The sequence below is a fragment of the Ambystoma mexicanum genome, chromosome 2q (assembly GCF_040938575.1).
Source record: "Ambystoma mexicanum isolate Mex_15411 chromosome 2q, UKY_AmexF1_1, whole genome shotgun sequence".
Classification (NCBI taxonomy): domain Eukaryota; kingdom Metazoa; phylum Chordata; class Amphibia; order Caudata; family Ambystomatidae; genus Ambystoma; species Ambystoma mexicanum.
In genome coordinates this window covers 1,005,527,353-1,005,541,427 of record NC_090924.1, presented here as the reverse complement: position 1 = coordinate 1,005,541,427, position 14,075 = coordinate 1,005,527,353, and the positions used below count along the sequence as shown (strand labels likewise).

General features: G+C 44.4%; 1 protein-coding gene across 1 annotated transcript in view; it reads left to right on the top strand.

Moving 5' to 3' along the window:
• Positions 1-14,075, top strand: part of NUP42 (nucleoporin 42) — a 528,594-nt gene that overhangs the window by 70,869 nt on the left and 443,650 nt on the right. The window contains exon 2 of the mRNA XM_069648326.1: positions 10,189-10,459. Coding sequence (XP_069504427.1) covers positions 10,189-10,459 — 271 coding nt within the window. The remainder of the gene's footprint in view (positions 1-10,188; positions 10,460-14,075) is intronic.

Below are 14,075 nucleotides of genomic sequence, written 5' to 3'. Positions count from 1 at the left end.
TGCTCTCAAATCTTAGATCAAGGGCGTCTCTCACCCGGGCGTCCGAAGCGAAGGGCAGACAAAGAAAAGGGCAATTCCTCTTTGGACCAGGAGGATCCAGGGCCGACTCCCTGCTCAGACAGCAGGTAAGAATGCACCAACATGTGCATACTCCCTCTGTCCCCACATGCCATCCCTACCTCCTCTGGTCCCCCGCGATGTTCCCTTGTGCCCCCCCCTTCCTGCACAACAGTGTTGCCTGTTTTGCTTGATTCTTCTACCCTGCTCCCCCTGGCCCCCTCCAACCTACTTCTGCAGGAGGCAGGAGTCTGTCCTTCCTGATACATTCTGGTTTCACCATCACTGTCTTGTGGTCAATGCTGGATTGACATTTATGGACTTCATTGATTCACGGTGCGTCACCCTTTCTCAACTCTCATGCTGGACTCCCTTTTGCCTCTTGTACTCATGTGGCCCTGAGACATGTTGTTCCCATCTTCATCTTGTATCCTGGCATGCAACATTATGTGTTACTACTGACTTCCCAAATTGTATTTGCTTTGCCCTCTTTTTTTTCTTGACTGCTTACTCTGTTTTTTTCTCCTCCGCTCCTCCCTTACTTTCTTCTATGCACTTATCCTATCAGAATTGTCCCTGGACCTAGTATGATAGCAACACATCCCTCTTCGCTCTGGTCGTCATAGTCAAGACACGTCTAACAGGCAGATTCACTTCTCGCTCACACGCGTGAGTATAACTAAATGTGTAATTTTTTCCCTTCAGACCCTCGTCTGTTTTCAATCATCGCACAAATGAACTTTATCCCGCTGACGCACAATTGGCTTACTCGGCGTCATCACTATCAATGCTGTTTGCCCCAGACTATTATTTGCAAACTATGCTCCGTCACTCCATGCCTACCGCTAACTACGCTAATTTAACAAGTAATCACACATCCTAAAGCCATGGCGCCTCTACCTATTTCTGTATTACTCGTCTCTGCCGTTATGTTGTAAATGCGTATGAGGTGGTGAATGCTCACTGCTAGAGACTAAATGACTCCTTCATGACTTAACTTGTACCTGGATAACTAACACCATATATTACAATTTGCCAAACTAGGATTGCATCTTACAGACCAATACCGCATGCATACCATTGACTAAACACATTGTAGAATTTTGGTTGCCAAATTAGATGAAATCGTGTAGCCAATTATGCCCATTGGACTAGCTCATGCATGCTCAGCCCACTGAGAGCAACCTGTATCTGCCTACATGGGAATATAATTCTGATATCTATTCTATTTGCCTGTTAAATTAGCCCTGTTACACCAGTATATGTACTATGTAGGTATTACGCTTGCTTAGCCTACTGAGAGCAACCTGTACGCGCCTATACTGGAACAGCCTAATCACCACGGGAACATAATGTATGCCACCACCCCTCGCCTAATTGCTCCTTGGATTGCATTGACCTCAACATTTGTTCTGTTACTCTATAATACTACCTTAAATACGATGACCAGCAAAACTAGGGTGGCCACACCGGAGATGGAATGTATCCCAGTGAAGCTAATCAAGTGGATCCACACATCCAACCCTCCTAGAACTAATATCCTGTGCAACATTTCGCACAGAAACATTAAACTGCGCTCCAGACTATCCAAATTATTCGAACTGCCTGCCAGCCATCACATAACTTCTGCCCCTCATAGTAACAAACAAGATCTTACACTTAAAAAAATGAATCATACCAACATGAGCGTCACCCATAAACCGTATCCTAGAATACCCAACTAAATAAACCTCCAACCACAACAGCTGATCCTAACAGTAAGGCCCTGTCCACGCTACCGACAATGACTCCTGCTCTTAAAGGAGCACTCATTAATGCAAGGTCCCTAGTAGCCCATGCTACAGAAATTGCTGACTTGATACAAACAGAAAACTATGACGTCTTAGCCATCACCGACTCCTGGCTACATCAGGCAACGGGCCCTGCCTTGATGCTTGCTGTGCCAGCTAACTACACTATCCTAAGAGAAGATAGAGCTGAGACCCGTGGAGGAGACCTAGAATAGCAGCACCTATGCACGTCAACTCCTGCAAATCCCTCACTGCCAAGCTACCCATATCCGACTCCCAAACCATCAGCATTCACCTAATATATGGACCACCAGGACCCATTGGCTCTTTCGAGGAGGACCTATCCATGATCATCTCGGATAACCTAAAAATGCATCACAGTACTCCTACTGGGAGACATGCATTTGGGCCTCAATGATCCTAAAGACGCACAAGCATCATCCATGGCTAACGTCCTCTTGGAGCTCGGCTTCACTCAAAAAGTGACACAGCCAACCCATGAGAAGGGTAGAACGCTTGACTGGATGGGTGACTATAACAGCAATACTACCATTACCACTATTAGCCCAAAGGTTTGGACACCCCACTCACTCATAGATTTCACCTTAGAGGCCAAAATCCCCACGACTCAAAATAACCCCATAGCATCTCCCACGTTAACCAGGAAAAAAAAGAACATTACTGATGAACTCTTACCGTTGATATTCCCTACCTTAAACTCACTAGCAGACACACTAGATCCATCGACCCTAGTTGACGAATTCAACAAAGCTATGACAGAAGCCCTTGACACCATTGCCCCCTTCAAAATGAGGAACAGCAAACGGAGAGCACATCTAAAAGCCTGGTTTACTCATATCTAAAATCACAAAGAAAAACACAAAAGTGAATCCATCTGGAGGCTAGCACCATCTGAGGTAAACATAGCTAACCTTATCAATATTTCCACTAAATACAAAACTGAAATACGCCGATCCAAAAAGGAAAGCTATGATAACGGGATACTGCAAACTAAATCGGGAAGCAAGGATCTTTTTTCAATACTAAAAGAATTTGAGGACCCAATCCATATAACTGACAATTGTGTTAAAGATAAGACCTGGTGTCTGACATACAGAAGGCACTTGCCGACAAAATTGCTACACCAAGTCAAAATTTCCAAGAAAAAACAAAATATACCTATCTCAACCCCACAAATCTGCAAACCACCTACTCCACCTAAACCAGGACATAGCTTCAACTTCGCTAAAGTCTCTGTAATGGAGGTTGAAAAAAATCATACTTTCGCTTAAACTCTCCAATTGCCGAGGAGATAATTGTCCTGCCCAAATCGTAAAAGACGCTGCAAGGGACCTAGCACCATTCATCTCTAAGCTTATCAACGCGTCATTCACTTCAGGCATGATCCCAAGCAATCTTAAGGAATCATGGGTCCTCCCTCTCCTTAAGAAAGAAACTCTAGACCCGTCCATACCTACGTATTCCAGTCTGATCACAACGGTGCCATTCCTCCTAAAGATATTAGACAGGGTGGCTTACCTACAGATTCAGAAATTCTTGGAGCAGAACCAACATCTTGGCACCCGGCAATCGGTTTTCAGACCACACCATGGTACTGAAACTGCGCTCATTGACCTTAAGGCCCAGGTCGACTAACTAAGAGACCAAGGTAAATCTGCCCTATTACTTCTCCTAGATCTCTCAACAACGTTAGACCTGGTCCACCATAAGGTCCTCTGCAACCACCTAGAGTCAGCAGCACATTTCTCGCAACAAGCTATAGCTTGGATCCAGTCTTAAGTGAGAGAACTATGAGGGTCTTTTCTATCACAACAGCAGCTGATCCCATTCCCATCACCTGCAGTGTTCCTGTAGTGTCTTGCGTCTTCCCCACCATGTATAATATATTCACCAAGCCCCACTTTGTTGATCTGGACTGTCTCAGTGTCACCTACACTAACTATGCAGATGACACCCAGATTCTCATTCCACTTACAGGGTATTACAATGAGGATTTGGCCTTGGTGTACAGAATATACCTCATCATCCAGGCATGGATGGCACTCCATGGTCTATACCTGAATTATGACAAAACAAAACATTCTGGGGACCACGTCCAACATTAATAAACTTGGCCATAATTATACCTCCTTCAATATAGATGGCAACAAGATTAAGGTTGCTAAGGAGGTAAAAATCTTAGGTTCTTACCTTGACGCCAGCCTTACACTTGCTAAACAAGTGCATGCAATGGCATCATCCACAGCCTAGACATGTAAGTTGATCAGGTCGGCAAACCCTTCCTCTCAACGAGCAGTTGTACCACACTGGCAAGAGCACTCGTGCTGTCCAAATTGGACTACTGCAATGCCCTAAACCTTGGTTCGAACAAACACATTACCGGGAAAATTCAAATACTTCAAAATAATGCCTTGAGAGCAGCGTTAGGAATGACCAAAGGAGAACATATCTCATCAGTAAGGAGGCAGTCTAACTGGCTATCCACTATCAACAAAATTAGGCTAAAAACTGCTTCACTAACATTCAAGTGCCTCAACAATGGAGCACCTCGCTATTTGACTGAAAGATTCAATAGAAGACCCACACTCCGACCTACTAGAGCGGCTTATACGAATTGCCCGACTGTCCCCTCCTTCAAAATGACGACTGTCGGCGGCAATAGCTTCCCTGTCAAAGCTGCCCAACTCTGGAACACCCTCCTGCCCGTCCTAAGGGAGGACCAAACCTACCCACATTTCAGACTAAATATCATTAACTGGTTTAAAGAAAATGATTTTTAACTCTGTTACTCTTACCTCATGGAGCCTGCCAAACTCAAATGTACTACTTTTAGCCCCATTTGCAATCCTGTGGTTGTATCACCTCGGATCTTATATTTGGTAACACATACTCTGCACCACATGCAAGCTTTGACTATTTTACTGTAATCTACGCTGTATTTTGTATCGCATCTTTGTAACCATGTAAGCTATGACGTCTTTTGTATCGCATCCTTGTAACCGTGTAAGCTGAAAATGTCCTTGTAACTATGTAAGCTGAAAATGTCCTTGTCCTTGCGCCCTGATACCCTCGGGTCTGATGCGCATTACAAATAAAACAAAGCTTGTCTGTCTCCTCCCCCTCCCCATACTTGTCGTCACCCCCTCCCCCTCCAGGGACTATCTGAAATGTCGTCAGGCCTAGGGATGTGTGGGGCACATTCCATAATACACAGCGCGCTTTCACTTTCTATTCACATGGGCAAGATATGCACTTGTGCATCGATTCGATTTCTGGCTGACATCACACAAGCTATTGAACTGGTGGTTGAGTGCCGTATATTGCCTACAACTTTATCTGACCACTCCCCGGTACTGCTTTCGTTAAGTACGGAGATTCTCTCCTCATGCGGAGATCGGGGATCTGATCCCTCTGCTGAGGTCTGGTCTCGACGTCGGTTAACGGGCCTCAGGCCCACCACTGTCTCCCTGTGGTAGCGCCACCAGATAAGACTGTTCACTGTCTCCATTTATCTTTCGACTTTGTTGCCGTTCAAGACGCCAGCCTTCCGGGGTCTTGCTAGCAATCGGCTCACTCCACGCTAATGCTGGCTCTGCGGTCTAGTGTGACTGTGCCCCTCCAGGCTCGCCTCTGCATAGAATGAGCTCTCCTCCATTCCAAGTTCCTGAGTTTTGTGTACATCATCACAAACTTAAAGGCTGTGTCATTCCTCTTTGAGTGCAGAGCTCATGCGAGATCCTGTATTACTTGTATCCAAAGAGATTGAAGAAATGTCACTATTTGGAGAATACAAAACATTAAGTCTTTCCCATCCTCATGTATGCAGACAATCTATTCAGAACATGAGTTCCTTACAGGAATGGGAGTCCTTTCCCCCAAGAGGGGAGTCTCTCCCAGTGAGGTCCTGCCTTCCCAGGCGCCTAGGGAAGGTCTTGCTTAGCAGGCCCACCTTCCTAGCCTCAAAGAGGGTGCCTCCCCTCTGGAGAGAAGGGACGAATAATCCATATTCGTCAGAGAACTTTAAAATTTACATAAGTAATCAACAGAATATAACCCACCACCAGGCCCCATCTTCTATGAATACTAGCGGCACAACTCATGACCATGTTTATTTATAAATACAACTGCATATGAAAATATTGGGTTTTTATGCTACTTTGTATTCCAGTGTCAGATTCATTGGTTTTCTCTCTAGTTCTCAGTTAGGTCTCAAAGCAAGTAAGCATAGCCTATCTGGTAACAATGCACATCCCCATTGAAGTGGTGGAGTGTCGATTTTTGGCAATAATGTGGTTATCATGCATAACCCATTGCAGGGTTTACACTCTAAAGGGTATCTGTGTAGAACGTAGCACACGGCTTGGTTAACACTTGGGCTGCAATGCACAGCCCAGAGCAAGATATCCATTTTGGGTATATAATAGTTACTGTGAAGGATTAAACACAGAACATATGACAAGATGACTGTTGGAATAACACCGAACAGCTCTGCATGACTTAACACCAGGGTGATGTCACATGGTCGATTGAACACACAACTATGGACACTGGAATATTGTTGAGAAACTTCTTAAGCAAAAGTGGAACTTGCAACTATTGCATAGGAATTGGTTCAGGATGGCTGTAACATAAATATTCTTGGGAAAGGTAGTCCTTGAAATCACAAATTATATACAAAGCACAGCAAAGAAAGTAATTTGGAAAGTTCCAGACAGGAAGTCCTCCTGTTTATATTGCTGTAGCGTTCAGTTCTTAATATCTTCTGTCTGGGGGCCACAAAACCTCTCTGCCTCTGTCAGGATTTAGGGATTCCTCTCTTAGACAAGTGTCCCAAAAGTCCTCCTTCTTGGGGCTCTCCTCTGTAACTTGCGCCCTTCTTTCGGAGAATAAAGTCACTCTGTCTTACAACCTTTCCCCCTGCCCCCCACACACTTGGATCAAGGGCCTGTGGTGTGGGTCTCTGGTGTATATCTCTCTTCCTGGCTCAAGGGGCTATCCTCATTCCTCCTCACCCCCTCACTGGAGAACACCCCTTTTTCAGAGTTCCCCCGGGGCTCTTCCACCACCCCCCAAGCCGCCTCCTCCTCCCCCCGCCCCCTTGTAGAACACACCCCTGTTTTGGGGTTCCAGAGGCTCTCCTCTAACTCACTGGAGTCCTCACAGGAGCCCACACACCATAGCTCCTGCATTGATTTGGGAAGATATGTGGAGTTCAGATCCATGTTCTGCCAGGACTTTTGCAGAAGGAATCTATGTAGCCTCTTTTAAATAAGCGGGAGAAAATCAGTCAGCCTTTGGCTCGAGTGATAGACAGCGACTTGAGATCGGAGCAGCAGTTGCAGGGATCGAAATGTAAGATTGGATGAGCAGGAGCTAAAAGCAGCTTCTGGGTATCTAAAATTAACCAGTGACCAGGAGCTAGCACTGGGGATTGAGGTCCGAGTAACTTAGTATTTCACAAATTTAACTTCCACATAAGATGCAAACGTATGATTTTGTCCTTTTATATATAACCCCTTCTACTTTAAATGTTTTATAGATGTGTCCTATGTTTATAGGTTGTCCCAAATGCACAGTTAAATTCATAAAGGTATGTTTGTTCAGTAGCAGTTGGCTTATGGAACGAAAAGTAGGTCCTGGTAGTTGTTGGGATCAAGCTAACAAGGTTCTTCTAGGATACAAGCAGGCGCTTAATAGCTCCCCTGCATTTTTAACCCTTGGTTAGGAGAATGACACACTAGTTATTACGACTTCTGTATGAGGTGGAAGCTGGAGAATTACTCATACATCCGCTTTCTACTGCAAGGTAAATCTTGAGCCATTAGCATCTACACTTTGTTGAGGAATTTGTGCTGATTGTAAATTAGCACTTGAAGGAAGTACCTGGATGTAAATTTATCTATAGACTTTATCTGACATTCTTTGTTTCCGGCAGCCTCACCCTTGTATTTCCTTCATAGGAAAGAGGGAACTTATCACTTGCGTTGATTATCAAGCCCTAAATAAAGTCACCATCAAGAATTGTTACCATTGATTACAGTTATGTTGGAATCGGACTCAAGGAGCCACAATATTCTCCAGGTTGCATTACACAGAGTCCTGTCTGGTGCAGATTGGAGAGTGTGACGAAGATCTTATTACTCTCTGCAGACGCAAAGGTGCACCTATGGGAGAAACATCCTAATCCCACCAACCATGAATCTTTCTCCATTGCAGCCAAAACCTACAATACCGCCCTAATCGCATCCCAAGCCAATTCCTACAATACTACAATCACCAATGCCAGGTCCAATTCTAAAGAATTCTTCTCCATACTCGAGCTTGAAACCCCCCATCCCCACCATTTTCCAGGTTTGCTCAGACAATGCTTGGTGCTCCACCATCCAAACTGCCGTAACAAAAGTGATACACTGAGCGAGAAGATCACTACAAAAAAAGCCCAACTCGCAGTCAAACCTCCATTGATGAATGTGCCGACACCCTCATCTCAACCTAAACAATCCTTGCCCCCTCTTTCAGCTTTTCCCAACTCTCAACTATTTGTTCACTCAAACCATCTAACTGCAAGGGAGATACCTGTCAAGCTATTTGCCACTACACTGACCCCTACCACCATCGACTTCATTAACGCCTCCTTTCTGACCAACTCTGCCTCTACCTTACTTAAATCAACCTGGATCACCCCACTACTTTTTACAACGAAAAAAAAAGAAAAGTTACAGAAATAAACTTCTCTTGACCCCTTCTGTCCCCACAAACTACCCATTACCACTGTGCCATTCCTCCTCAGATTTCTGGATCATATGGCTTATGCCCTTATCAGCTTTTCCTAGACCACCACCACCACCTGCTTGGAGGTAAGACAATCTGGAGTTTGCCCTAAACCCAGCATGGAAACAGCTCTCTTAAATCTCAAAATCCAACTAGACCGCATCTGTGATTCTGGCAATCTTGCCATCCTCCTCCTCCTTGACTTCTCTGCAGTATTAGACCTTGTCAACCACAATGTACTTTGCCAACATCTGTCCACTAACTTCCACTTTTCCATCGAGGCTGCAACCTGGATCAAATCCTTCCTGAGTTGAACGCTCCTCTAGATTATTCATCGCAGACTCAGCCACTGATCCCATCACTGTCCCTCTCGGAGTCCCCTAAGGCGTTTGCATTTCATCGAACCTTTACAATACTTACACTAACCCCCTATTTGATCTTCTAGACACCCTCAGCGTTCTACACACCAACTTTGCAGAGGAAACCCAGTCTTTCCTCCCCATTACAGCAAACTACTCCTGTGACACTGACACTATCACTAGAATCTATAGCCTCATCCAAAGCTGGATGGCCACCAGCAATCTTTGTCCTAATTATGACAAAGCCATGCTGCTCATTGTGGGGGTATAGAGAGTTGGGTAGGGTGAGTGGTTAAACATGGTTATTTTAACAAATATGATTAAAGTCATTGCTACCTGCTTTGTAAGACTGTGATTAATTCTTCCTGCCTTCTGTACAAACCTGTGATACCTCTGGATTTGGGCGTTACACAAATGCAATAAATAAAAATAACCTAGGCGGTTCCCTCCCTAAACCAGGCATCCATAATCCCCAGGTGATTAGAGATGGATAACCCCTGCTATCTAAGTTTCTGCCTAACTGCAGCAGCCTTATCTAGCTAAAATTCTCTGTGAACGATCGAGGTGAAATCTTACCGGAAGTCCCTAAAGGGATAGTTCTCAAGAATACGGTGCCTTTTAAATCACAATGTTGGTATGTGCCCTTTCTTCCCAGCCTTTCTGCTTCTTTCCCTGATGTTCTACCATGCCTCTCCCTCTCTGCTACTGTCTTCCCTTCTCTGTCGCCCCAATTTCTGTCGCCCTCTCCTTTACCCCCCACAACACCCTTTGTTACATCCTATGTTTAAGAAGGGTGTGCGTGGGATGAGGTTTGCTAAAGGCATAGACTGAGTAACATCTAGTTTAGCACCTTTCATGCAAAATGTCATCTGTCCTAGCTTAGTTGTTCTTGGTTATTGATGGATGAGGCACCAGGTAGGAGGACCCAGTTAGCAGTATTTGAGGGCAAGGTGGGCAGGGAGGAGAACTGTGCAGTGGCCTCACTACATGCTGTTTAGTTGCAACACAATTTCTGAGACCACCCATTAGGTGGTGATGTACCCACATGGCACGGGCTGAGCACGAAGAACAGAATATTTGCTTACAGTCTCTTTTGTAAGCAAACTTTAGTGTACTTGACTTAAGAAAACAAGTGGCTGTTGGTTTTTTGAACAGCATATCCTAATTAAATCATGTGTTTCTATTTTAAGGTAACAGCAGAGGAGGCTGGAATACTCCGTCCGATAGGTACAGCAGTGGCACACAGTCTTCTAATGCTTATAAGTTGGGATTCTCTTCAAGCAACAGAGACACTGGGAAGTCTGCATATGGTTCAAACTCTGGCTTTGGAATTCAAGACAGCCAAATCAAACGTTCTACCAACTCTAGTGCCTCTGGATCCAGATTCTCTCAGAACAAATTCTCTGCCTTAAGTTCTGGCCAGGATGGTGATGGCCAAAGAGATGAGGAGGGGGATTATTTGTGAGTAAAAATACATTTGTAGTTCAATTTCTGGATATGTCGTGGTTATGCTATGATAAAATAGATGTAATGTTTGCAGTGACTGTTAATATTGAATTATATTCAGCTTTCCTTCACACGCGACATGTAAAGCACTACTCTGAATATGTTTTAAAAATGTTTCAAGGAGTTTAAAGATACATTAACACAGTTATGGCAACATGGTACTGGCACTGTTTTGGCTAACATAATACCAAGGCATTACTCAAATCTCTGTGGCTATTGGTTCTAATTGTCTAATGGAGTTCATTGCAGTCTCTTTGGGAGTTGCATTGTAGGTTCTTATAAGTCCAAGCTATTCATATAATTTTGTATATAGTTAAGTAGGATATGCAGAATGTAAAAAATAAAATGCTATTCGTAAAGCCTCTGGTTGTCGAACACATGTATAAGGACTTTATATACTGGAATCTAGCTATCAAGCAATGGAGAGCTGTACAAAGGACAAGTAAACAACATACCCCATGTCAGTGAGGTCTTGCCCGAAGAATAGAAGTTCCATTGACTCCACTGGGTTGCCTGTCAATAGGCTGTTGCAGTATCTGTGTGGAATAGAACCCAGGCTTTATGTAGTCCGCTGGAAGGTAACATTTGATTTTGTTTCATAATGAGAAACGGCACCATGGACCCCTTTTGAGTTTGCTTTGTGACATCTGTCTTGATTGAGAAAACTGTTGAGGGGGAAGCCAAGACTTTTCCTGTGCTGAAAGTATCAGTATTCGTCTAATTGCATTGCTGCCAATCATGTCTGCACTTGTTTGTTTAGCAGTATAATTGAAGAGTTAGGAGTTCAGGTCTTCTTTGATATACTAAAGTAGGACTAAGGTAGGCATTTGAAATCCATTTTTGAATGAGGAAAAAGCAGTCTTTGAGGCAGAGGATGTAGTTGATGAGGAAAATCATCATCAGTAGTTGAATATTGTGTACTTTATTTGGGCTATTGATGTTGCGATTGCAGAGGAGTTATCTTCCCAATTCCCCAGGGTTCCATGTGGAATTTCAAGAGGATCGGTGAGAATATGGATCCTTGTGGTATGCAACAAGTGACTCGGACATCCATGAGCTTTTTGGGTCCACACGTGGACGAACTGTTGCCTGTTGGTGAATCTGTGTTCTACTGATTTGTTGAAACATGTGCATGTGGCAGTGGCATTGGCTTGGAAATTAGGCTAAAACTATGACGGAACAGCTTTCTAATGTTTGTGATAAATGGGTGCTTTGGTTAAGATAAGCGGGCCAGGAAGCAGACCACAAAGGGCTGGGTCAGCAGCTGTTTACTGGAACACCAGTGGAGTGGGAAGAGGAGATGAGTAATCAGTGCTTGGCCTGGCCCAGAGTCTCCTGCCACCCAGGTGCCAAGGCTTCTTGCAGATCGCAGGGGTGGACAGTCTGGCAGGTAAGCACATTGGCTAAAGAAACAGAGTGGGATGACGAAGGAACTGGCATGCAATGAGTTGAACTTGGCTGAAGACTGCACCAGGGTCGAGGTACAGTCTAAGCATGGGCACAGGAAGTCTCACTGGAATCCCAGGAGATGGACAAGGCAACCATGACAAACTGAGTTGGTAAGCGAAGGGCGTGCCAGCTTTTGTAGCCATCTGCACACAAAGGTGTGCTGCATGTGCTGTTGATAGCTCGGTAGGTGAAGAGAAACTTGGATAGTCACCCCTTGCAGTGCTTCTAGAGAGCATGAACACTCGGAGCCAGAGATCTGTGAGAAAACCTGACCCGGTTCCTGACTGTGCCCCTTTCTCCCAAGACCAGGGTTTGCAAGGTGGAACAGTCAAACTGCTAACTTTGCTGACCGAGTATCAAAGAACAGGAAGGGCAAGTTCCCAAGAGTGTTCTTCGTGGCCGAGACGTTTCCAACATATGTTTCCAATGGATTAGGTATTGGGTATTCAAACTTGTGGAATCGAGAACAGACCATCTCAGGCGCAGCAGAAGATGAAATGTTACTACCAGGGGAGCCAGCGCAAGGATGTGCAAGCTTAAGAAGGGACATATGAAAGACTGTATGTTTGCGCTAATGCTTGACAAGTGTACATTTGGTAGCTATCTGGGAAACTAGTTTTAAAATCTAAAAATCACTGATGAAACTGGGCTTGAGCTTCCATTCACATTTCAGGTTTTGGATGTTTCCTTGTTAGCCAGACATTAGCCAAACACTATTGTGGACTGTATAGGCATGATCCAGTCATCGCTTAAGATCTGTGACGCACTTGTAAGTGTCTAACTTCTTGTGTCTGCTTTATGGAGTCTCTAGTCTTTGCTAACTCTTGTGCTGCGGAGTTGGGACTTGTTCGGAGTAACAGGACGGGGAACATGCATGGGTAGCAATCTCTCGGGCAGTGGAAAGGGAGTCCTACTAATGACTACATGATGGTTGTTGTAGGCAAATTTGGCTAGTGCAAGGAGTTCACTATTCTTGTCTTGTTGTATAAAACAGCTGAGCTACTGTTCGATCACCTGGTTAACCTGTTCAGTCTGGCCATCGGTTTGCGGGTTGAACGTAGTGGAGTGGTGAACTTTGAAACCTCGCTATTCTTCCATATCCTGCTAGAAGTTAGCCGTCAACTGAGGTGCCTGGTTCAAGATCACTTTGTCTGGGAGCCATGAAGTGTCGCACAAATAGACAGAGTAACACTACAAGGTAGGGCAATTGCTAGCTGAGATGTAATTTAGTTAAAACCAAACGAAGTCTGATTTCCAAAACCAGGCAACCAACCTGTTTTTTGGATAAAACTACTGTGGTTGTGGGCAAAATTATTTTTCAAGGCAACAGAACTGCTGTGGATTTGACCACCAGCAGTAACAAGGCTCTGGAGGAAGACAGAAAAGGATAGAATTGAATTTCTAAATATCCCTTCCTCCTACCCGTGTCTGTCCCTATGTAGCACTGGTGTATCGCCTACAAACAGGAGACAGAATAAGAAGATAAACTATCCAGTGACTATATCTGGAAAAAGATTTATCGAACAATGTGAAAATTTGCTTGTAGCAGTTACGACCGAATATCCAACTACTGCCGTACTCGTGTGCGGAGACCTAAATGCTATTTGTAAAGAGCCAAAAAAAGCAACAGCTGCCCAACAAGCGTCCGTACAACGAGGCAAAGAATGGACACATTTTAGTAAATCACACGGGCTACACAATCTAGATGAAGCTTTCCCTGCAGCAGACAGACTACCAACGTGGGAACGTCCACCATCAGTCACAACTATCGACCACAACTTTGTATCACAGTCGTTACTTTGCATCACAAAATTCTCCAAGGTGCGTCGCACCCCTATGAGCGATCACAACTTGCTCGAAACTGCCTGGAACATAACCAGTCATAAAAATGACAGAAATACATCACCCAGGTTGAGTCCACTGCGCAAGGAACAAGATTAAGATTAAATGCTGCGGACATTAGTAAAGTGACTACTGAGTATAACACACATACTCAGAAGCGACGGCATAGATTACCAACCATTACTAATCCCGTATATCCAACAAAAAAGGCACCTTGAGTTCGCTTCAAAACAAACCAGCATACATGTCTATAACAAACAACTGGTCGAGAAAAGACCAG